We start from the raw sequence: 25,278 nt of genomic DNA, 5'->3' as shown, positions 1-25,278 counted from the left end.
TTTGGTGAACAGCTCCAAATTTTCTTCAACGGAGAGTCTCCAGACTGATTAGCGGGTGAAATCTTGAAAGCTTGCGAGATCAGGATGGTCTCACGAGGCTAAGGGTTCTCCAACTCAGTCCTCAAAATCTACTGCATAGTTTGTAGATTCATCCCTGCTCCAAAATTCCTGAATCAAATAGTGGTTTGTTACGTGGAGTCCATTTTCAGTAAGGAGGTTTAAAAAAACTCAGATTTAAATCCTCAACTCTAAATTGATCTAGACTAAGGTTTGGAAACTCTTAGTTTTCGTTTTCATTAAGGCTACTGTAAGTTAGTTTAATCAACTCTGAGTAGGTCCACTCAGAGTTGAACACATGCGTAATAACGATAGTGCATCAATGTATCTATTTAGGTGATATCATCTGGCAGCAGGTGAAGATGAAGTCTAAAAAATGTTGTTCTAATAGATGGAACCTGTTCATCATCTCATGGGGTTGCTCCTCAGTATGATTCTCTCTTCCATTACACAGTAAATACATAGTGACTGTTTGCAGCCATTTCAGATGTTGCCGTGGTAGAATAAATCAGTAAAGCTAATACCATTTCCTATTGGGGATGCTTCTTATTTTCTTTAGATATGACGTGGAGCGTGTGAAACAATTTCTTTCGAAGAGCTGTTTAAAACAGTCCCTTATTGTTCAATCATTTGTTTTTTTTTAAACAAACTTCTTTTATCCTCAAAATGATCACCAGAGAAATAATGTGTGTGCTATTTAAACTACAATCAAGCCATGCGTTAAGGACACTGTAGCCTGCTTCACCTCTAAAGAGATGCTGCTCTTTAATTTATTCAGGCATTTTTAAAATGTTGCAAATAAAAAAAACAACAAATTTTTCTTTTGAAAAACATGCCTGTCACAAAAGGACATGGCTCTAAAATAGCAAGAGAGAAATCATGCGTAATGTCATCAAAGGTCGTTAGGGTTGTGTGCTTTTTTTAAATTCACTTTTATTGAGTTGAGTTTTGTTTTGTTTTTATCCTAGTACATTTATCTGTGAATAAAGATTGAGAATCGGTTTTGTTTATGTATTTTGGACTTTCAAGATCTGGGGTCCATTTCACGAAGCAGGTTTACCCAAAACTCTAAGTTGTCTAAACTTGAAAATAGGGAAACTCTGACTTTTCCGGTTCACAAAGAGAGTTTTTACTAACCTCCCTTTTTTAGTCACCGTAGTAACATTCTTCTCTGAGCTAACCTGGTTGGTAGCAGGTTTATTCAGTAAACTCTGAGTCTCCTTTGTCTCTGCTCTCCTTAGAACCAATCATGCTCTTTTATTTCCTGATATAGTTAGATTTTTGTTGTAGTTTTGTGCATAAAAAATATATATATATGTATATATCAATCACTAGGTCCGTTACACACATTAGGTTTTAAAAACAAACATTGCATGTCTGTTTGAGAAGGATCTAAAGAAAAGATTAAGATTAAAGAATGATCAGCACTTTTTCACAGAGAATTAAATATTAATAGGGAAAGGATTCTACAACTCAGTGAAAAGGGCATGCGATTTATTTTGTTTTTGGTTTGTTTAATATGTCCGAGATGTGTATCATTTTATTTTTATTTAGTTATATTTACAGTACATGAAGAACTATCTGAAATTATTTTCAGATTACACATATTTAGATTCATTAATTCTGCGGGGAAAAGGAATTAATTTAGGGTTTGGATTAGGATTCACTCAATGATAACAATCTAATGAGCCTACTGGCACAATCTGAGGGCACTCTGTGGGACCGATAGCCGGTTATAACGGACATTTATTAGGATGATAACATCCGAAGCGCGGTTGCAAACAGTGAAAAAGAAGAGAGAATCAACATGAGGAGGGAGATAATCCACAGGTTCTATATGTTAGAACAACGTTTTTATTCTTCATCTAAAAATATACATTGATCTTCTACCATTCAAGAAATAATCCCGTAATATTTTCACGGTAACAACAGCTATGGCAAGCCGGTTTGATATGTACTAGTTTTACTGAATATGTATTCCTCGTATCTGAAAAGAAAAAAACACTTTGTTGTTTTGTTTGAAATGGTCATTTAGACATTGTCCACATCTAGAATAAACATTCTCGATGTCTAGAAATTAATTTCAGATCTCCATATTCCTAATATTATTGGTCAGCATTTGTATTATTATAACTATGAACATTGTTTTTTGAGATATCATAATATCAAATCTCATTTTTTTTCTTTCTAAAATTCAGTTTCTGCTACAAAAATGTAATTTAGAAAATATATTATTAAAGTTAGGTATAGGAGTGGGATTTTGATCAGGGAGAATCTTAATTTAGCGATCTACAAATGGAATAACCGAGGGAGTACTTTTAATAAATGTAAAATGGCCTTCCATAGAGCATATAAACTTACGCATTAACTGGAGCAACAATGTTCTCCTTTGCCACCTTCCTCTCCTTTGTAGCTGTAGCGTTGTTTCTCTGTTTTTAACACATCTTCCTTTTTTATGTAGTTTTTTTTGCATTTCTTCATTAAATTCTCAAGTTCCATTGGGGTGAAATAGGCACTTCCTTTTGCCTGTTGTCATGGTGACTCGTCGAATCGGTGCTCCTCTGATAATGGCTATTCATACGCATTGTACACGCGTTTAACTCTAAGGGGACCTAGTTAAAATTGATTAAACTAATTGATAGCAGCTGTTGTGAAACCAAACACTTCCCGACTTTTGGCTAGAACAATATAGAGTTTTGGGTTTGAGTCTGAATTTGTTAGACCTGCTTCATGAACCCCCAGAGGACCCTAGTGTTCTTTAGAAGTTAAAGTTAACTGATCTTTGAGACAATAATTTTTTTTGCGATTAACATTATTAAAGTTAAGAAGGGTGTCAAAATGTCAATATTACAGTTGGTCGTAATAATTTCTGGGACAATCATCCACCAATTTCAATTCAATTTCCATTCAGTTTATCTATATAGCGGCAATTCACAACACAAGTCATCTCAAGGCACTTTACAGTTTAACCACATCAAATCGATTCAAAGTTTTCTATCTAAGGAAAACCAGTTGATTGCATCGACTGGTTGACTCAAATACAATCCCTCACACTAAGCATGCTTGTAGTGACAGTGGAGAGGAAAAACTCCCTTTTACAAAATATCTTATTGTGACAGTTCTTGTCATTGTTGACTGACATGTGCAGCTCAGATATTTGTGATACATGGACAGCTGCAGTAATCATTTTTATCATAGGCTAACACCTAACATAGTAGATAAGGCAAAGTGGTCTCATCATGGAAAACAGAAAAACGACAACAAAGCTTTTGTGAAAGAACTCATTTGGAATATATATGATCTTTGGACAGAGAAATTATGTAAACTGAGTAAGAGGGAAGTGGTGGCCTAGTGGTTAGGGCATTGCACTTGGTATCCAGAGGTTCTCAGTTCGAGCCCCACTCCCATAGACTGCCACGCTGGCTCTCTGAGCAAGACCCTTAACCCCAAATTGCTCCCTGGGTGCCCCACGATGGCAGCCCACTGCTCCCCAAGTAGATGGGTTAAATGCAGAGGTACATTTCTCCATTGTGAGATCAATAAAGTTCAATTAATATTATTAATTCTTTTACTCTGTTAAGATGGCCATTTGCTTTTGTCTAGCCTGACAGACATTTTTGTGTCAAGCTGGCAAAATCAGACACTACTTATTCTCTTACCTCAAAATTAGTATCTCAAAGAAATATACACTCATTCACATCTGGGACTCATAATAATACCACACATTTACTCAGTAACACAAAGCTATGTGCTGGCATAAACTATGATTATTTTGTGAGACAGATTCTTCTAAAATGAAATGAAGACCAGTTTTAATACTGTTAGTGCCACAATATCTTGTTTTGCTGCTAATATGCCACAAATATTGACAGATGTTTAGCGTGAAACAATATAAACTACAGCAGGGAGTGTTGCTACTCAACATGGTCTCAGTGAATCAAGCTAAATTAGGCTCATGACCTCAATAATCAACTGTGTCAAGCAATTTGTCAATTTTGAGCTACGTATAGCATGCTGGCCTGGGCAAAATCAGTTTACTTTTTTTTAATCCAGTTTAGCCCTTTAGGTATCGACTTTAAGGTTAGTTTAGTGAATTTGAAGTACATGCTTTATTTTAATGAAAGGAAAGTAAAAGGAAAAAGTTCCAGTTCTATAGGGCGTACAAACTGCATTGTTTTAATTCTACTGATTTAAGCTTGTTTTAGGCACATTGCGTATCACATTGTGATTTATATTTCATTAATGCCTATTTCCATCTTTACGAATAAACTTCACAGATTTACTTTGCATACTGAGCTTACTTTTTTTAATTCATATACATAAACTAATGTCAACAACATATACAGCATCTGGTAAATCTTGAGTTACTGGGAATCCTTCTGTGATAAACAACAAAAGATTGTCCATCCTTAAAGCTGGAAGGGTATTCCACAGACTCCAGCTCATCATTAAAGTGGATCAATACGGTTTCACTCAGTGTATTGGGTTTATTGACTGTGGTGTCTGCTGAATGACTGTAAGATAAAGATGATGATGAATCCGCTCCAAACGTGTTGGTCTCTGATCTGTTTGGTAGATTACGTTTATCTTAAATTGATCTAAAATTAAATTACCTTGGGCCCGATCCTCATGTCGTTAATCGGTAGAATGATGTAGAGATGGAAAGTAAACAGGAAATATTAAATCACAAAAAAAAAATGTGTGCAACACAGAATGAATATGATGGAAGTTACCATACAGGTCAACAGGTTTGGTTTATAAATAATTTTAATAACATAGAGCTCAACTGTCTGAATATGTTTTACCTAAATGCAGTACAGTTTTATCCTTGTTGCATAGGACCTCTCCATACACCTATTTCTTAACCTTGGAGGTATGTTTTAAAATCTATAATTTCACCGTTTACAGTTTTTGTGGCTTATTTCTTAAAACTAGTGTAGTAAAATGCCAACCCAGCTTCTTTAAAGAACTGAAAAACTGAAAAAGCACCTTTTTGTACTCGTGGTTATATTGTCTATCAATAAAATGAGAAAATATCAGAACTATTAAAAGTACAATCTTGCAATGTGTGGGACTGATATCTGTATTAGCAAAAAATACATGATATCCTATAACTTTTCTTTACTAGACAGAATATTGATCATTTACATTTCTCTTTTTCTTTTTTCTACTCTTAAAATTGTAATGTCCCATGAATTGTTTTACCTTTTTTTCTTAGATAGTTTCAAAATAAGATAAACACTATAGTCTAAATTACAGTCTGAGAGAGAAAAGAAATAGATTTTTGTGTTATGTTTTAAATTTATAAATTTTTTAAGTAATTTTAGAGTCGTATAAAAAGCCCTTCCTAATCAGGTAATAGAAAGAATGAGTTGAAATCATAAACTGTCTTATAAGCATAATTTATTTGCAAATTTAGCAGGTTACTGAGGCTGTGCTTTGAGGATTGATCAAAGTCTGTAGAGTGTAAAATTGTGATTCCACTAACCAGCAAATCTCTCAAGGTAATCTTTGGCTAAAAGTTGCAAGGAAGTCATTTGCTGTTGCAGTAGCGTTGTCATAAATTTAACAACATAATCTAAGCACATTGTATTAGTAGAAAAATCTCAAGTAACAATGATTTTCAACAAAATGTCCTGTTTTAAAATTGTTTGCAAAATAAAAATCCTTCATTTGTTGTTTTTTTTATAGTGAGAAATCATAGCTTTTTTAAAATCAATAAAAATATTAATAATAAAACAGAGTAATAATCAATCCTGTTCATAGTGATCCCTGGGGTGCTGTCAATACTGATAACACAGAAAGGCAACACTACTTTGAAAGGAAACACTTCTTTCAAGTACAGCAGTTGTTTGTTGATTTCCATAAGTCAGAAAACGGTTGCAAGAAAAGTGACCTTGAAAAAAAAAAGTAGAAGTAAAAACTATTTCAGCTTAAATTTAAATTTAATTTATGTTTGTGGCTCATTTTAAGAGCGCCACTAATGATTAGAAAGGGCACAGGATGTTCTGTGTGAATAGCAATGAAATTGTTCAGCACCATAGATAGTTCCCAGTGTAGCTGCTGCATTATCAGTCATTTCGATTGACAGAAATTCTTCAATTCTAGCACATTTCTGTTAAATTAATTAGCAGCTTTGAGGTACTTTTTTTTTTTTACATAAAGGTGCAAAAAGTTTCCAGGTTGACAAATTGTTCAAGCCTTGCACAAAAAAGCCAGAGGGCTGCAATGTGCTACTTTCTGCTTCAAAATGGGTCACTAATGCACACTGTTGTATTTCTCTGGATCAAGAATGAGTGCTTATGGATATGGGAGAATGGCCTCTATCCCCCAGCGGGGATGGCGAGACGAAGAACAAAAGATGTATTTAGACATCTCCTGAGTTTTCTTCTATGCCAGTCAAGCAGGAATAAACTGGTCCAGAGACGAGGAAAAATACAACTGATGAGCTCTTTAAGCACATGAAGTTATTAATTTGTTTACATTTGGCCTATTGAATGGATTTTTTTTATTTTTATTTCCTTTCCTGTCGTTTTTTTTGCACATTTTTATGACTCAATTTGCCTTTCCTGCAATCCTGGCAGCCGTTATGTCTATCATCCCTAACAAATCTTGTTTATTCTCTGTAAGACAGCTTGTAAGATAACACATCTATAAACATAAAACTGTTGATTCCTACAACTCCGAGCAAGGAACTGACGGTATAGATTGCTGCTTGGAGGCAAAAAGAAACAAGCCTCTCCACTCCTCATCTCTTCTCTTCCCTCTCGTTGTACCCTCTTCTTTTCAACCTTTTTTGTAGTCAGTGTCGCTTAGCAACAGGTTCGTTGGATAAGTGAAACTCAAATTGTGGCCTGGGACGACTGTTCAAACCCTGTGTGTGTTGCAATCATGATGTGATTGTGGGAGGCCGACAACTCTGTTTGTGTAATGAAGAGAGTGCGGCTGGATGTAAGTGTTTACTGGTGGACTCCTGGTTCTTTCACCCCAAGGCTCCTTCAAGGATTGTGTACGTGGAAGTCTGTCTGTATGAGTGTGCTACAGGCAAATACTTTTTTTTCTTTTCTCACACAAGTCTGTATGGATTGCAGAGGAGTGAGAAACTTGTCAGCTTCCACTGTTATCAAAGTGTCTGTGTGTGTTTCTTGTGTACGTGTGTTTAAGTCTTTAAAAAGAACAAAACACCTTCAGTGGCTTCAAACCTCTTTCAGCAAGGCTTAAACTCTAAGTCAAATATTTCTAGCCTCTGAACTCTACATTTTCCACCAGGTTGTCGTTTATTAGCAGGCAGGGGGCTGATGTCAGTGCATTGCTTCTGAGAACTGCAGATGTGCTGACCCAGGACCTGCTGTTGGCTTATCTAATTGATCCCTAGAGTTAAATAACCGTTTCCTCTGCAATATATACGGCAGCACATGGAGATGAATACAAAGATAATCTTTCCCCCCTGCTCCACTTTTCTATCTCTATTAAATGTAGTTATTTGCATGAAGGTTTTCCTGCACAAAATAGAATTTTGCAGACTGTGGTTTCCTCTAGAAAATTGGCTAAACTTAATGTTAGGTTCTGCTATTGTTATTATGTGTTTTGTTGTTAACAAATTTAAAAATTGACAGTAGATGAAATAATGTGCTATGGTAAAAAAAAAAAAATCTTGGGATTATGTAAAAAAAAAAAGAGTTTTTCAAGGGTATATCTTTTGGCAAGTAAAGCTGTTTTAAATAATATAAAATGATAATGACATGTACATATACTGTACATATAAAACAAAATCAATTGTTTGCATTCAATGTATTATGTAGTTAAATAATCAGAAAGTAAATCTAAAATACAAAGAAATGTGATGCTGGGCAAAATTAAAGTAGAAAAAAAATAACAAAAGAAAACAAAAACCAACAAACGGGTCCATATTTTCAAAGGCGGGCAATTTTATGTTTTACCAGCCAAATCAAGCTTAGCGACCCTCCAGGCTCTATAATACAATTGTGGTAACTCTGCAGCCATGCTTTGAAATAGGGATATTAATTAATAATTAATGAGTTAGTATAAAGTTGATCTTATTGTTCGAGTAACGATTAATTTATGATTTATTAAAAAAATATGTGTTTTCTTGTGTATCAAACATTTCATGGTCCAACTGTTCTTTCATCAAATGTTAACCTTTAGAACCTGTGTACAATTACTCAGTAATGGCTGTGCATTCCTTTTTCTGGATCACAATTATTCCCACTTACATGTTTAGATGTATGAGGTTACTATACTGATTTGATATTTGTATTTCATAAGGTGTTTCCAGGAAATATAATATCCATAAAAATTCAACGGACGTTATGTCAGAATGTCTATAGCTCTAAGTAATAACTGAAATATTTTAGGTAAGTATTATATTGTAATTACTTAGATTTTTTTCTCTTTGTTCTGCTAGAGTGTAGATTTTTGCATTTAGAAAAATAAATATTAAGTAACACCAGTGGAGCCCCTGATACATATAGACATAGATACATAGATCAATTTATTTTCCCTACATTGGCCTAAAATTAATCACAAGTTGAGCCCATTTTGAGGTGTGATATGACAGGATAATTTAAGCATCAGTCATGAGAGATCTGACCCTGCTTTAAAATCGATTCAATCCTTTAACTGTCTAGCAACAGATCCAAATAAATTAAAATACATTTAAAACTGCTAGATAAAAAAACAACAACACTTAAAGCAATTTTATCAATTGATTAGGCTCTCAGAAGGACCTGAAGAGACTTGACGATTAACCATTAGTATGTTTGCCTCTTTTTGTTGGAAATAAAAGCGTTCTTATGGAATTCTTTGACGTGTTCCTGTTTTTTTTTTTCATTTGTGGACTTAATGCTTTTTCACACTGAATGTAAACAAAAGTTTTGAAAGCACATGAACTGTCAAACATGACAGCATAAGGAAAAAAATAATTTCGTAGTTGTAAACCAATTATCTCAAATAAATGGAGCACCAGAGAGTTTAGCCTTGAGGAGTTTATTCCAGTCACATCGGTCTAGTCTGACATTGTCACCAGAATGCATAAAAAAAACCTTCCTTTAAAAAAATACGTATTGGAATCCAGAGTGCTTTCACACAAAACTTTTACTTTGCTCTGGCCATGTTGTTTTTGTTTCCACTTTGAGGTCAAATACAGGACCATTGACGCAGAGAGACAATTCCTCCCACTGCAGCCAGTCAATCAAGGTCCCAATTTCTCCCACTCAGAGGCTGAGTGTGGGAGAGAAGCATCCATTGCATAATTAATAAAGCTAGGATTTTTAGCAATAAACTATGACACAGCTTCTGTGTTTTCTAACTTATATAGAGTCATGAGGTTTAAACACAAAGTTGCTGGAACACGATGGGAGAGTGTGAAAAAAAAACACTTTCTAAAATCATCCCACATCCCCATCCAACGTAAAAAAAAACGGAAAAAAAAAAAATGTTTCCATATAATCTGAGGACTGATGAGAGAAAAGCCAAACTTTTAGGAATAAGTTTGCCCTTTTATATCTTGTTTATTGACAGTCAACAGGTGTGTTTTAATGTTTAATGTCTTGATTATGTGATGTAAATGAGACTGTAAATGCTGTTAAAAAAGAAAAGAAAACATCCTTCAACTTCTTGATGTTTACCTTCCAGGTTATGATGATATTGTTTGAGAATTACCTGCATCAATCAGTGAAATGGGGTATTTTACTCAAACAAACACTAAACACCAGCACACCACTGCCTAAAACACATATTGTAGCAACAGTAGCAGCCGTTTGTCAAAGGTTCTCAACAAAACAGATGTAACCATATCATCCAAAGTGAAGTCTCTACTACCTGGCATTTAATGTGACAAAAAGCCAGTGTTCACCACAGCTTTGAAACCCACATTAAAGTATAATTATGTACCTAAAAATGGTATATGTTTGCACGATCTACCACTGTCCTTTCTTGGTAACATGCTAAATTTTCTAATTAAACTGAATGGGCAAAGTTAACTTTACTCTAATTAAGGCAGAACGGTTCACTTCCTTGTCAAGGAGAAACATGGTAACTTCACCGTCCCTTATTAAAATCTTTCTCCTTCATTAGCTCCTTCCACCTGGAAAAGGCTGGCCTGACGTTTATTCTCTTTTTGTGATATCTCTGGTTTTGTTGTCTTTGAAGTTCTCCATTTCACTTTTTTTGAGGATGGTGAAACCGTTTCTTGTGCTGCTGCTGCATATGTATCGTCCTGCAAAGTGCTGCAGTAGTGTCAGTATTGGGAAATGTTAGTCTTCATTATTTTTTGTGTGCGTTAGTCCTATTTTATCCCTTGCCAGCGTCTGTACTTTCAAAATGGCAGACTGTCATGTTGCTTTGCAAACAGGTGCCCAGCCTTATGTTTTAACTAATATAACATTCTTTGCTTATTAAAATGTACCTGGTTATTAGTGGAGGTAATAAGTTATTTTATTCCATTTTCTTATTTTACATGGGAAGGGTGTAATTTTACGTATTTTATCCTGTCTTGTTATTAGTGTGGCACCGATGCCATGTTTTTGGCCCCGATACCTGGCTGTGCAGTATTGGCCGATACCAATACCATCTGTTTGAAATTTTCTGCATCATTAATATATCTACCTAAACCAAACTGAATTGAATTGGCCCACTTGAGAACTTAACTGTATATGTCTAATCCACTACTGATGAAGGCACCATTTATCTTCATTAAATATCTGTCAGCAAACATGAACTTGAAAACTGAAAACTTGAAATGTGCAACTTTAAATGGAAAAACAAAAAAAAAACAACTTACAAACATACATGTCTGTGTTTATTGTTTCTATTTCGGCCCATCCTATGATGGTGTGATGGTGATGATCCTACTGTATGAGGCGTGTATATCATGGCCAGATGGGAGAGCTGGATGTTCATTTTTTTAACAGTAAACGGTAGCGTCTCAGCTTCATTTTTGCTAAGTTGTTGATCAATTGTGACTGGCTTAATTTGGAGAGTTCTCCTCTCTCAACTCTGCTGTGAGAGTGGAGCTGTGGAAGCAGACTATGAGGGTGGAGCTGTGAGAGTGGAAAATTAATTAATTAAAAAAATCTGTGCCCTAGGCATAGCCAGGCACTGCAGATCCACAAAGGGGCACATGCCCCTGTGAAAAGGGTCTGCCAACGCCGATGGTGGACAATGACTCTTTGACTAAAAAGAAGTAAATGATTATTTAAAGTGGCCTATTCAAAGCCTGGGCCAAGGGGATGTGACCCTCAAGCCGGGCATACACTGTGCTATTTTTTCAATTGTTCCACGCAGCCACAGCTCAAATTGTACGACTCAACTCTGCAGTGAGATGGCGCTACTTGGACTACTCTATCCGGAAGCCAAACCAGTTGAAGAGGAATATGAAGCTCACTAGAGTGAACCACTCTGCCTTGGAAATTTGTTCGATTTTGTGCTGAAAGCCCTAAGAAGAAAAGGCGGCAATGTATCTGGACAAAGACATGGCTGAGCAAACGTGGCTACTACGGTCTGTCAATTTTACAGAAAGAACTCCATTTCATTCGCACCCCCGCCATGCCTCTGTGTTTACATCTGAGAGGACGAAGAAGAGTCCTTGTTTGCACACTGAGTGATTTGCCCACGACGGTCGACTGAAAACCATACGTCTGATTTTCTCCCGCCCTCACAATTCCTGATCAGGAGGTGGTCGTGAGAGGCTGATTGCCCCTGTATGCTACACAACCCGCGACGCACAATCAGGCTGAAAGTCGAGCTAATCAAAAAATTGTTGCATGACTGGAAAGTCGGCCCGAAAAAGGCAAAAAAATCGCACAGTGTATGCCCGGCTTAAACAGGCTGTTCAAACAGGAAACCCCTGCAACAGGGCTGTAATAAATCAAGTCCAAAGAAAATGGTGGATTAAAACTACTCAATAGAAATTTAAAGCGTTGACTGCTGTTTTTAGAAATGCTTGATTGCAGTCAAGCTAATCATTGATGGCAAATTGAATTATTTGGTTTTAAAGGCATTTTTTTTATTTATATGACCAGGTTGGTCCTGGTTATACAGCCTCTGATTGGTGCAACTCTTGTTCTGCTGTTAATTCTGGTTTAGATCAAAGTAAACCAGACTAATCTTCCTGTGCCGTTCTTAGCTTTAAACCTATCAAGCCAGTTTCCTTTAATATCTCTGTTTCAGGCCAAGGCTCAGAGATGTTTAGACCTACAGTATTAGAACTTGTTAGTGTTGACCTGGTGTTTCTGATGGATGTCTGCTCAAAATTCTTCAGGTCGGATTTCCTTTCATTTAAATGATGATGTTAATATCTAGCATATGTAGAACATCTTGGTTCATCCACCCATCTGAATACTTCCAGCTGTAGAACTTGTTGCATTTCATTTAAAAGCTATGATTTTATTATTTAAATTGGCAAAAAAAAAAAAAACTCATGACATTTGTCTGTAAATGTGTAGAGTTCTGAGAAATCTAACCTTTTGTGACCCTTGATGAAACTTACAGATATAGCAGAATCTCACATGATTTCTTTAGTCAAAATTTGTTTAATTAAGTGTAATAGTGATTTACTGTAGTTTGAGACGTGCATAAAAACAAAAAAACAGTTAAGGTCTCTGTGAAGGTTGAAGGAAAATAAGGCCAAAAAGAAATGAAGCCAGTTACAAATAAAACTGTGTGTAGGTTTTATTGCAGCACTTGTTAAGCTGTTCCCTTGATTGCTTCAATTGATTTCTGGTGTAGAATTTGTGGTATCGGCAGCTATGATAAATCAATAGTTCTAGTCATCTGGAAGAACTTCCATCTTATTAAGCTGAGGCGGAAGCTGCTTTCTATTGATACATTAAGACGCTTTTCTGTTTATTAATAGGAGGCTGCATGCATGCGCCTCCACATGCCTGGCTGTTTGTGTATTTTAGATTTTCCTTCATTAATTCGTGTTCAGTTTTAAATGGCATCTCTGTTACAGTTATTGTGTGATTGTTAAATATATAAAAACCATTATGTTTATATAGAATATTTCAATAAACTAAAATCATCTATTTTATGCCTCATGTCTCATTCATCAAGGTCCCTAGAAAGGAAGCTGCAGAGACCCCTACTGGCGAAGTCTCGCACCCTCCCAAGCATCCCCCAGTCTCCAACTGTTTCCAGGGTCCACCACTCTGACTTGATTGGTGGGAGTCCTCCCCGCAGGAAAACACCTCCGTCTCCCACTGGCCAATCAAAGGCCTGCACTCTGCCTCCTGCAGGTAAACCGATAGAAGAATCTAAAACATAACGGCATCCATAATTATTGTAGGTTTTAGGGGTTTATTTTAGGGGTGGAGCTTAAATACAAGTCCCTGAGGTGAGTAAACATTAGATGATGTACATCTTCAACACAGATTACCTGACACCTGTTACATGAAAAACCTGCCGCTTTTAATTAGATGAAACCGTTAATGTGGCAGCTTTTAAATATTAATGTTCATATGTAATGCAAACTGATCAGTAACCATCTTTTGGGAGTTGTCCACCTCTGACAACACATGTAGCAGCTTTGTGTTGGAATGCTAATGCTTGTACAGACAGCAGATGTACAGGCTGGCTTCAGCTCTTATTTTTACTTCTTTCTTCCTATTAAGCTGCTATCAATATTATAAGCATCTCTGTTTTGGCAATATTACAATATCCTCTAATGAGGAAATCCTCATAGAGATGGAAACTAATGGCTAATGGGGTTCAGATAAACATCACATTTTGCCCGATTTTGTAATGGAAGATTTATGATGTTGAAAACAAGCAATTACTAGTGTATAAGTGTATTCCTACACTATTAATAGTAAACCACACCTGCAGACTTTTATCCATCTGCTGCAGCAGTAATGTGCTGTAAAACCTGATATCTCTATCGTAAGTGCTGTGGAAACCGTTAAAGGTTTACATTTGTTTTTTTGTTGGTCTGATCCTGATTGGTTAGCGCATATCACACTATTTATTCAGTAAAACCATCTTGAACTTAGGGGCAAATGATGGTTTGCTTGTTTTTAACTGCTGATACAAAACTGTAAAGAGCATAAGAGCCCAAACGAAAATCTTCTCAGATATGTCAAAACATGACCCATTTATTTCACCTTTTTTCACCCACTTCTGTTCTGATTCTCTGACATTTGCTTCACATGACAGAGCGCACAAAGCTTCCAGTTTTCTCAGAGGTGGCAGATGTAGGCTATCCTCCACCTCTCTCTCTCTCTGTGCTCCCGTCTTACTCTCTCCTGATTGTAAGTCAAATGGTGTTTCCTTACCTGAGAGAAAAAATATGTGTCATGGAGAATCCTGAAGCTGTAGCCTTTTGACAGAAAGTGCTTTCATTTGAAAGAAAAATCTGTCCTTGTTAAGAAAACACTGTTAAAATGTGCTTCTGAGGGTGTTAAATCAAGGACTGAAACACAAATGCACAGCAGACTCGTCAAGTGTGTCATTTATTTTTAATTTAAACTCACAATTGGCTTAAGATCTATCATGCAAACTCTACAGTAGGTGGGATTACGTATAATATATAGACCTTGAACATTTATCTTCTCACTTTTTTTGTTTAATCACATGTAAAGTTGGCATGACCTTGTTTGGAGATTAATTTCATTCTAGGCAGCCTTTGTTCAGACACTTCAAGGACATACAACTCAATTAACCTGACAGAGCTTTTTGTGATTGATTTTTTTTTCTAGGTTCTAAAAATATTACAGCCAATATTCAGTCTAGTTCTAAGCATTGCATGATTTTTTTGTGTTGTTTAATGCGCTGTCAGAAAGTCTATGGAGTGAAGGCATCTCTTTGCCTCTGTCAGCACCATCTGGCCTCTCGTTGGAACAATGACAGTATTATTTTATCAATAATCCAACTTTATTAGAGGAGCCTGAGCTTCATCCATCAATGCCCTAATCCAATAAACCCTTCCTGTCGCTGCGTCTAATGATCCCATACTGGACATTCTCCAGTTGGTTGATTTAGATCCAAGTACTGCTATTCCGTGAACATCTTAACTGGCTGTGTCTCTCTGCTGTTTCCCCCTTGTTCAACTGATGCAAATATCAAATTAAAGAACTCGGTCTCACGTGGAGCCTTGTTGCCTAGCAACTACTGTCATCGACCATGATGCGACCTCGCTCTTTCCCCTACGCTTTATCCCTGCAGAAGCAGGAAGACAACTACCCCCCCTTTTGCTCCTCACTTTAATAACCGAATCACACTTCATTCAAAGAGTTAAGCCTCAGCTGATATTAGTGAGGCCTCCGCAGTGGGAATAACTCACCAGTTGCTCTGTCACCTTCAGCTGTAGAAGCCAGGTGTGTCCTGGCAGCTATTTAGTGGAAATTACTGATATATTTTCCACTCTCAAGATGTTTTTGTGTTTGATCCAACTTAAAAAATTAAAACAGGAGAAATCTGTTTTATTGTACTTTTTAGATTTTGAAGGGAAGTTTTTTATTTTTAAATATTCTATGTTGATCTTTTTTTTTTTTCCCTTTTCTTTTAACCCTTTAAGTCTTCTCTGTATTTCAGGAATCTGGCGATATGACTAGATTGAAATGAACAGCTGTCTGTTCTTATTTCCATCTTAAGTCAAAAAGACATCAGCACCAAACAGGGAGCCAGCTGTTTGTTGTTGGCTGCAAATGTTGAGCATGAGTTGTCATGCATTACTAGTGTCTGATGGTACTGCAGTCTGTGAATTACTGTTGTTTTCTATGGAAATTATGCATTTTTTTTTATCTGCGGCTTATTCGAATGAAGTGGGTCCATCTGGTTCCTTCTGTGCTCCTGTTTATCTGTGCCTTGCACATCTATTCATAGATGGACTTATTTACATATTGTTACATTTAAACCACAAACGGCTGTATTTTAGTGGGTTTCTGTGTGACAGACCAACACAAAGTAGCATATGTGTAAAAGAAATATGATTAGCATAAATCCTAATCTCTAATCTGCTTCCCGCTATTCAGTTATCTTTAAAAGTAACGAAAAGCTGACCAGATTAGGTCCATCTTACGCAGATTGCTATCCTTGCACGCCACTCTTTACTCAAACTCCTTACAACAGGCCTAACCAACCTCTTTAAGGCTGAGGGCTACTTCATGGGTACTGTGTTATAGGATACCAATACTGACCTATGAACTGGAGGGATCAACGTACTTCTAAAATGAATTCATAATAGACATATTTTTATTTTTCCTTTTAATTTCTAATTTTCTTTGAGATATTTTATTTTGAAATCTCTATAAATGTATAAAGTATTAATGCTTACTTTATATGATGAAATGCATGATTAATGATTAAAAAAGACTTTGCCCGATGTTGAATTATTTTGTTTTCAGAAGAAACTGAGGGCACTTGATGTGGCCCTTGAGGGGCCCTTGGTACCCGCTGGCACCGTGGTAGTGACCAAACCTAAATCAGACCAAGACACAGGAGTGGCACAGACCACAGTCTCAAGGGTGACACAGGGGTGACTGTGCTGGTCTATTGCACGGATCCCGATGAAATACACTAAAGTTTATATTTCTAGAACAATGTGAAATTATTATATGTCACAAATGATCTAGAAAGGCAGGATTATAGTAAAGCGGTTTCTAATGTGGGAAAACCACGACAGAATGAAGAGAAAAATTGTGGTAAGGAAAATTTGATTTTTTTTCCATTATCAAAAAGATAAAATATTAACATTGAGATTAAATGTAATTTTTAATAATGCATAATGTTATTAAAAAACCATGGGGATTTAAAACTGAACTTTAGGCCGACTGTGTTAAAAAAGATGATTCCACGTGGCTGATAAGGTACTGAAATACCTTCTCCCTTTTGCAGCAATATAGTGTGTCAGTCTGATTTTTTTAACTTTAAAGATGCTCAAAATAAAACATAGAGCACCTCCACAAGAGGACAATAGCATTCGTATGATACTGACAGACATTAAGCCCCGCCCTTCTTCTAGACGGACACTTGAGGGGTTCTTTGTCTTTGTTCTGTTTTTTCATCAACAGTTTGTTTAAATATTTGCTATTCAGTTGGAATATAATATCATTTTAAAAAAGGTTAGTATAATTATCCTAAAAATTTTAATAATTTAACTAGAATAAAATAAGCAAAACATTAAGAAAGTAGATTTGTATTTATTTATTTATTTTTTAAATTTTTTGTAGTGTTGTCTGTTAGTTTGCAAAGGAGGGGGTATAGTACATATGCAGAGAGGGAGATAAAATATCGTACAATTAAAGTCACTAATCTTCGAAACTACTAACGGTTGAATCCTTAAATTCAGATTTTATACCTAAATGTAATCCGTATTTAAGTAGTTGGGATGCTCTCTCAGAAAAACTATTCTCCTACATATTCAATCACATGTAGCTTCTTCTGAGGCTCGTTTCTGAGGCTCTCTGAGGAGGGTTCATACTGACAGCAGAGCAGGCAGCAACAGCAGGATGTCACTTGGATTGATGCCTACACACCGTAGCTCTGTTGGCGTCTTGCTGTAGAGAGACTTTGAGGAAAACATCTGAAGTCTGATAAAAAAACATCACTTAGGGATGATAGAAAAATATATACTTCACTGCATGTGGTCAAAGGCTATTCAAGATGTGCTTGTTATCATTGTATCCGAGGAGCATTATTCACTTACCAGAATAATACTCTCACACACACAAATATGTAGGCTTAGTTTTGGATGGAAAAACACTCCACAGTCTCATTTTTATCTTGGCTTTGAAGAAAAGGCTTCTCTGTGGGTTTTCTCCAGGTATTTCCCACAACTAAAGAGATGCAACCTATAGAGTGGAAGGGATTGTAAAGTGACCATTGTTTTGGTGCATCATTTAAAGCATTAAACGTGTAACGATTGACGTCCAAAACATTGGCTATTGTTAGACTAAAATCTTTTTTTAAATAACCAAAAAAAACCCGTAACAAATCAAGCATTTGGAGACCAAAGAAGCATCTGACCAGCAGAGCAGTTGGCTGAAACCACTAAGTGGGTTTTTATGCTGGCAAACTATACAGGACAACCAGTAACTCTACAGTAAGCTTCTCTAAAAAACAAAAAATAGGATCTAAATAGTGGCCCACTGGTGGTTGTCCTATGAATGAAAGGAGGTAAGGTTATAGCTGGTCAACCAGTCAGGTTGGAAATTACAAATATGGTTTAGGGGAGATTATTCTGTAAACATAAAAAAAAATACCTGTGATTCCAATCAGCATTGTTAGTTAGAAAATTCATATGTGATGCAATGATTCTGTGGAACTATCATAGTTTGGATCCTGTTTACTTTTCTTTGGATGATGACATTATAAATCTTTGCTTTATTCAAGTTATTTAGTAAAACAACCTTTGATCATTATTTACAAGATATTTATCTATTTTGAATCCAACTCAAACTGCATCAGATAACCTAGAAGTAGATTCTGATTTCTGCTATGTTGATCCCTGAAATGAGAGAGAAGGAAAAATCTGTTTGTTTTTCTACTTCCAGATATCTAGGTCACTGAGGATAGCCGAGGAAGAGAAAAAAGCAACAGTGAAAAAAGACTCAAATCAATCCTTAAAGTTGAAGTTTTGAGCTACAGTCTGCTGAGGGAATAATTTGAATAAAAAAATGTGGATTGGTCATCATGATTATTTGATTTTTAAATTGCAGGATATTAAAGTAGGATTAAATCTAAAAATAACAATAGCATGAATAAAGGTTACAAGATAATTTGTCAGAAATAGAATATGAAACAGGAAACACAACTTGGCTTAAAACCAACCTTAACTATTCGCATCACCCTCCAAAAACCAACTCCATGGTTAAACAGATCGGTGGAAGTAGACTTGCACCAGTCCCTCAGTATTGCTCAGTAATCGCATAATTTTCACGTGATTGGCTATGATCACAGTGAGCCAGTCATTATGAAAACCACAGATTTTAAGCTCTGGTCATATTGTTGTTGCTCAGTTTTTTTTCTGAGCGGACATGCATCTTTCTTCTACGCTTAGTCCATTTTTGTTTTGGTCAGAATGCCGAAAACTGCGGGCTGAATCACCCGGAAAACAGAGGGAAGGGGAGACATTCCTCCTAAGAACATTCCCAGGTCATGCTTTGTCGACTTTATTTTTCCTATCTTTTATTTTGATTTAAAAAAAAACCTTGTGTCCGCTTTAGAGAGGACAGAGAAGCTTGACAGAATTGATTTGAAGAAATTGATTTGTTTTTTTCTTAAATAATGTAATGCGGGAGTGGCGGTTTAATGGATAGGGCATAGGGTTTGGAATCTTCAGGTTCTGGGTTCGAGGCCTATTCCCATAGACTATCACTCTGGCTTTCTGAGCAAGACATAACATTTTTCATTTCTTTGTCATAATATGGTCACAGCTAGCCATTTTTCAGCACTGAATTTATTGAAAACTGAATGGATCAAGTTCAATGCTGATTTAGAAAAATAACTAAATACAAGAGATTAGCACTTAATTAGACCTAATGACACTAAAAACAATGAAACATGCCAGAAATAAAAGGTTTTGAGCTTGGATCAAAATTTCAAAACCAACAAAAAGTTTTTTTTTTATATAAACCTGCAATTATTTTGAGAGCTTTGTCATATTAAAGGGTTTCAAGTTAAGCTCAAGCATTTTCAATAAAAAGATAAAAAAACCCTATTGGTTGGGGCATGGGGCTTGGAATCCTGAGGTTCTGGGTTCGAGCCCCATTCCCGCAGTCTGCCACTTTGGGTCCCTGAGCAAGACCCTTAACCCCTGGGCGCCCCACAATGGCACCCCACTAGTCCCCAAGGGGATGGGTTAAATGCACAGGTAAACTTCTTCAGTGTGAGATAAATTAAGTTTAATGATTTTTATTTTTATTATATATCAAGGCTAAAGTCTTCACTCACATGGCAAGATTGTTCATTCATTCAGCAGTTGAATTGGATCAGTTTCGGATATCTGCCGATACACTCAGCCTAGCTATTAGTTTCAGATTGGATCAGGGGAAAAAATGGATCGGTGCAGCTCTACTTGAGTCAGAGGTTGAAATTCACCTTCTTACAGGAAAGCGGTCCCAAATAGCCAGATCTACAATCCAGAGGTTAAAATACAGGTCAAGAGCAATGTTTCCTCCATATCCTTAGCTTCATATTTTAATAGCTAAATGAACTCCTCAAAGTCTGTTAATGATACGTTTTGTGACAGAGGTCCCCCTCCCACCAGGATAAAAGCACTGAATACACAGCAATAGTTAAATTAGATTGCTTTAGATTAATGCATATGTTTTAGAATGGCAGTCAAAGGGCAGACCTAAAACCAAATGAGAATTTGTGGCAGAACTTTAAAACCATTGTTTACATAAAAACTCTATTTAGTCCAACTGGACTTGAGTTCTTTTGCAAAGTGATTAGTGTAAAAGGATTTCTTTGGTTTTGCCCAATTCATTAACAGGAAGAATCTGAAAGGCTGTAATGAAAAGATGTCTCAGTTTATTGCAACATCAATAGAGACGTTTTATGATGCCTACCTTACACACAGTTAGTCAACTTTTACTAACTAGACAGGTTTTATTAGTAGCGAGGTTTGTTAATGAGGGTTCTTGGAATCTGACAAGATTTTTGACAAGAATCTGGAGCTACGTGAGTCGAATGTGACTGGTGCAGCCAAGCTAGGTTCTGACAGCACAGATCTGTCTTTATTGTTTATCGCTGAGAGAAAAATGTGATAGTGCCTGTGGAACTATTCATTCTCCATTGATGTAAACGAGCCATCATATCTGTCCAGCAGCTCCAGTTGTAATCAGGTTTTTAAGCAGTCTGGCAAAGAAATTTAAAGTTATAATGTAACTAAGCTTAAAAGGACACTAAATGACATTCTGGGAACCTTTTATGGAGGCAGTCATTGGATGACCGTTTCTGATAATTGCGTTGTCCAGGGTCCTTACCTCTCATATATTTTTTCTTTTTGCCTGCACCCCTCCTCTCTCCTAGGAGAGCTGTGGCGTTTGGAGGACGACATGGAAGGAGATGATGAGACTGAGCAGAGTGGCCGCACCGAGGCCCGTCCTCGGTCCCAGTCTCCCTTCTCCCACTTCAGGGCACGAGCTGCCTACCTCCGGAAGAGCATGTCGGCTGATGACCACCTGGACATGGGTCTGGACTACAGCTCAGGGAGAACAGCTGAGGGCAAGTCAAGTCGCAGCAATAAGGGGAAGCTGAAGAGAAAATTTGTAAGTGGAAACTTTTACTTGTTTTCTGAGTTTTGCAAGGAAGTAGATCTCTAAAGCGATGGACATTTTTTTGTTGCAATTTCTAAAAAACAAACACTAAAAGAAACATGTCCATCCTAAGGAATTGAGCAGCTCTTTGAGTTCATTCAAAGTAGCATTTGCTCCATCTGCATGTCGTGCATCCCTGATTTTAAAACTTAAAACTGCATTTAGTAACAGGATAAAAAAAAACAGTATAAAAAACGAAAAAAAATATCATCTGTTTCTAATCCACAAACAAAAATAGCATCCCTTATGACTCTCTGGTCAGCATGACAGCAACTTCTTTTGTTACTGACTGTCCAAGATGCAAATATAACTATTTCCAGTATTAGAGAGGAGTAAAATGAAAATAAAGTCTGTAGAAAGAATTGTTAAATAGTTATTTGAAGATAAATGTTTTCTGTCACACATCGAGATATATCTGATGTTCAAATATAAAAAATGTCTATACTCTGAAAAGTATCAAAAAATAATCCGTTTCCAGATACATTACTAATTTGGCATCGATAAGAAATGCACCGGTCAGGATTTTTGAAGCAGATCACTGATGACAAAAAATGTCAAGGGCTGGTCCAAAAGAACTAAAGCCTAGTGTTAGGATAATTATCATTGAAGATGTGTGAGTTTATTACATCTAGGTATTGGCAGCCTGTTGCGTGTCTGAACTGATTTGGACAGTTCCTCTGTCTAGATATACAGTTATAATCTTCATTTTGTACGTGGCAAAGATTTGGAAATGGAATGAGAGCGGTGTCCTTCAGCTAAGAACAAGGTGTAATATTTTGATACGGCTGGAGCCATGGATGCCTAATGATCTGCTAAGGTGTATGATGTAAAATAAGATGATGTGGCAGACTGGAGATGTATAAAATGCCTCTTTAACTGTTAATCGGGCCACTTTCTGAGACGTGAGCCCGAAGGTAAGCAGATGCCTTCTGTAAATTCTAAACAATTTCTCTGATATGAGTAAGATTACAATTTCTATCAGAATCTGTTGTAATGTCTCCTGGTTATTTAATACATATAAGTTATGAAGTGTTATTTAAAGAGTTTGTCGCAAGTGATCTCTTTTCAGGGAAAAGAACCAGAAAGATAGATCGTCATGGTGCATACACAGAGCCCATCTTTAGCACTAGTTAGACTAAATGGAGAGTTTCTTTAATGACAGGTCAGTCAATCACAGGAAAATCGGCTGATTGACCAGTGCAAATCTGTTATCGATTGTGTTATTTACATATTTTTTCTATTGTTATTTTTAGATTTCTAGATTATTTGCACATTTTAACCATAACACCTTAAACAACCTTTAAAATATTGTGAAGTTGTGATATTTTTGGCGGTGTTTATTTAGCATTTATTTGTACATTTATTTATTAATAATAACTGTAATTCTGTTAGAAAAGGTGGTTCCATGTTGAGATTGGAAACAGTGAGTTTTTCATGTTAAAAAAATATATATTTTATACCTGTGATTGTTTGGGATTACTATCCTCCATGGTATGGAAAATAAATCCCTGGATGTTGATATCGAGTTTGGAATTGTAGTGAAGTGAAAACACTATTCTGCTAGAGAGCGAGATGCTCAGCAGATACCAGGAAGACAGAACAGTATACAGCACTTCATAATGCTCTTTTTTTTTCTTTTAAGCTTTTGACCTTAATCTTTCATGTTACAAACTTTCTGCAACCTTTTAGAAATTCTTGTTAAGTAGAAGATCTGGTTATTTCAGTCTCCAACATACCGCAAAATAACAAAATAAATCTAAGTTGTATAATTCTGATGCTTTCTAAGGTGAAATAAAGGGAGGTTATATGTTAAGGTAATAGCTTTTTAAGCATTGAGTCATCTACACTGCAGGTCAAGTGCTGCAGCTGTGAAGAAGGGCTCTTTACCTTTAAGGGGACGTAGCAGTTAAATAAAAAATAGCAATGTTGGATGCTAGAACCAGAAATCTATATCTATCTTTATCTATCTTTGTATAAATTATCTCTCTCTGCTCCTAAAATAAGAAAAACTTTAGAATTTGAAATGTAATTTCTCTTGTTATTGTTTATATTTATTTTTCAGTTATATTTTAATTATAAAATGACCAATAGTTTGATTTAGTAATTGAAAAAACTATTTTGTTTTACAAAACACGGCAATATGCTGAGATTTCAGGAAGCTAGCAGGAAGTAAAGAGAACAATTGAAGATTAAAAAGTCTAATTTTTGGAGCAAAATTGTATTTTAAGCAGCAAAATTCTATTTTAAGCAGCTCGAAAACTTAAGAAGAGACCTACAGTATACATTAAAGGACCTGGAGGGGTGAAAAAACATTATAATTAAATGTATTCACATTTTTTTTTTGTTATTTGCCTTAACACAGTTTATTTTAGTTCAAAATGTAAAAACGCAGGATTATTGGTGTTTTTATCCCAGGCTCTTTGACTCTAATCTCACCAGTAAAGTATAATGGCCACCCTTATTAATGAAATGAATCTTAAATGGCTGTACTGTATATTACTTTGTGCCTTCTGGGTGTGATTGCTTTTAGCATTTGCAGGAATCCTGATGAACAGGCATTAAACATTAAAGACCTTTTTATTGTCCTGTGGTCATTTAATCAGGAAACGTTAGACCCCATTACCAGCCCAAACTTTGTAATTGACTCTTCAAGGCAGAAGTGCAACAGGACACCTGCGTAGGTAGGAGACAGCTGGGAGGTTAAATTTGAAGCAGTTCATATTTCCTCAGATGCTGAAGTTTGATGGACGTAAATATGGCTGCAAGGAGGATTTTACTCTGATGACTGAACTTTTTTTCATCCTAATTTTCTTATAATCTTGAATAGAGATCCATAAAGTAAAAGCCATCTGGATTTACGTGTCTGTGCACAAAAGTCTGTTTAGTAGCCAAACGAAATGGGAACAGCTCTGGATGTGATGTCCTGCCGCCTATGTTTTGGGGTGAGAGCTCATCCATTCTTCTCTTAAAGTATCTGGCAGCATTAGAGGCACTCAGAGATACCTCATTAAAACATAATTCCTGCTTTTAATATAGCAATATGGCATTACATTAATTGGTTTATTCTATTACACAGGATAATGTATCAGGTGAATGCTTTTATTCATGAAGCTTTTTTGTACTCCAGCATGAAAAATAGCACATCTCTGCACCACTTGGGGAAAATGGCATAGAGAAAAGCATTATAAAAGAGCCGCAGGAAAGCAAGTTCTATAAGGCTATAATGTGTTTCTGTTTCCCACTCTTATAACCACTCTGCATACATTCCTTTCAATAAAACTGTAAGAAATGTCCCTTTCAAAAAATCCAGACAGAACTGTTAGCCGGACCATCTTTCATCTACACTTTCTGTCTTTTACAACCCTGAATTTTCTGTTACTTTAGTAAAAAGTCAAAGCATTGCTTTTTTTTTATTTGCTATGAATGTAACAGTATGTCAGGTTCTTGGGTTTGTAATCTTTTTGCTCCACTGGCCTCATGAAAACTGCAGCTTTGCCTGACAGCAACAGTTTATTGTCTGTCTATTGTTTTACTGCAGAGGTTTTACTGTGACACGGCGGAGCAGTGGTGACTTAATATGCGATCAGAGAAACGGAGCAGCCTGCCCTCATGGACTGAAGTGTCTCTGTGCTAAATCATGCTCTTGTAAAATACTAGCAAAAGTAGTTAAAGAAAGTTGCAGCACATTTAGTGATGCCTGGGAAGGTTTTCTAATAATACATTTTTAATAGCAGTCACAGACTTAAGATGTTATTTAAAAATTCTGAATAAAATATTTTGCCATAAATTTCGAGTAGCTGACTTACTGCTGTGAATCTTATCAGGCCATGTTTTTTTTGTTTTTTTGCCAAAGCAGGTTTAAATGATCCACACATGACAAACAGGTTGGATTGAAATACCTGTGAGATTTGAACCATTTTCCCCTTGTTTGTAAGGATTTTGG

At 36.2% G+C, this 25,278-nt stretch overlaps 1 protein-coding gene across 1 annotated transcript in view; it reads left to right on the top strand.

Moving 5' to 3' along the window:
• Positions 1-25,278, top strand: part of LOC107084992 — a 164,557-nt gene that overhangs the window by 3,590 nt on the left and 135,689 nt on the right. The window contains exons 2-3 of the mRNA XM_015375086.1: positions 13,132-13,313; positions 21,049-21,287. Of these exons, the coding sequence (XP_015230572.1) occupies positions 13,132-13,313; positions 21,049-21,287 (421 nt within the window). The remainder of the gene's footprint in view (positions 1-13,131; positions 13,314-21,048; positions 21,288-25,278) is intronic.

Source organism: Cyprinodon variegatus, unplaced genomic scaffold (assembly GCF_000732505.1).
Source record: "Cyprinodon variegatus isolate N-32 unplaced genomic scaffold, C_variegatus-1.0 Scaffold113, whole genome shotgun sequence".
Classification (NCBI taxonomy): Eukaryota; Metazoa; Chordata; class Actinopteri; order Cyprinodontiformes; family Cyprinodontidae; genus Cyprinodon; species Cyprinodon variegatus.
This window is presented reverse-complemented; position numbering and strand designations above follow the sequence as displayed.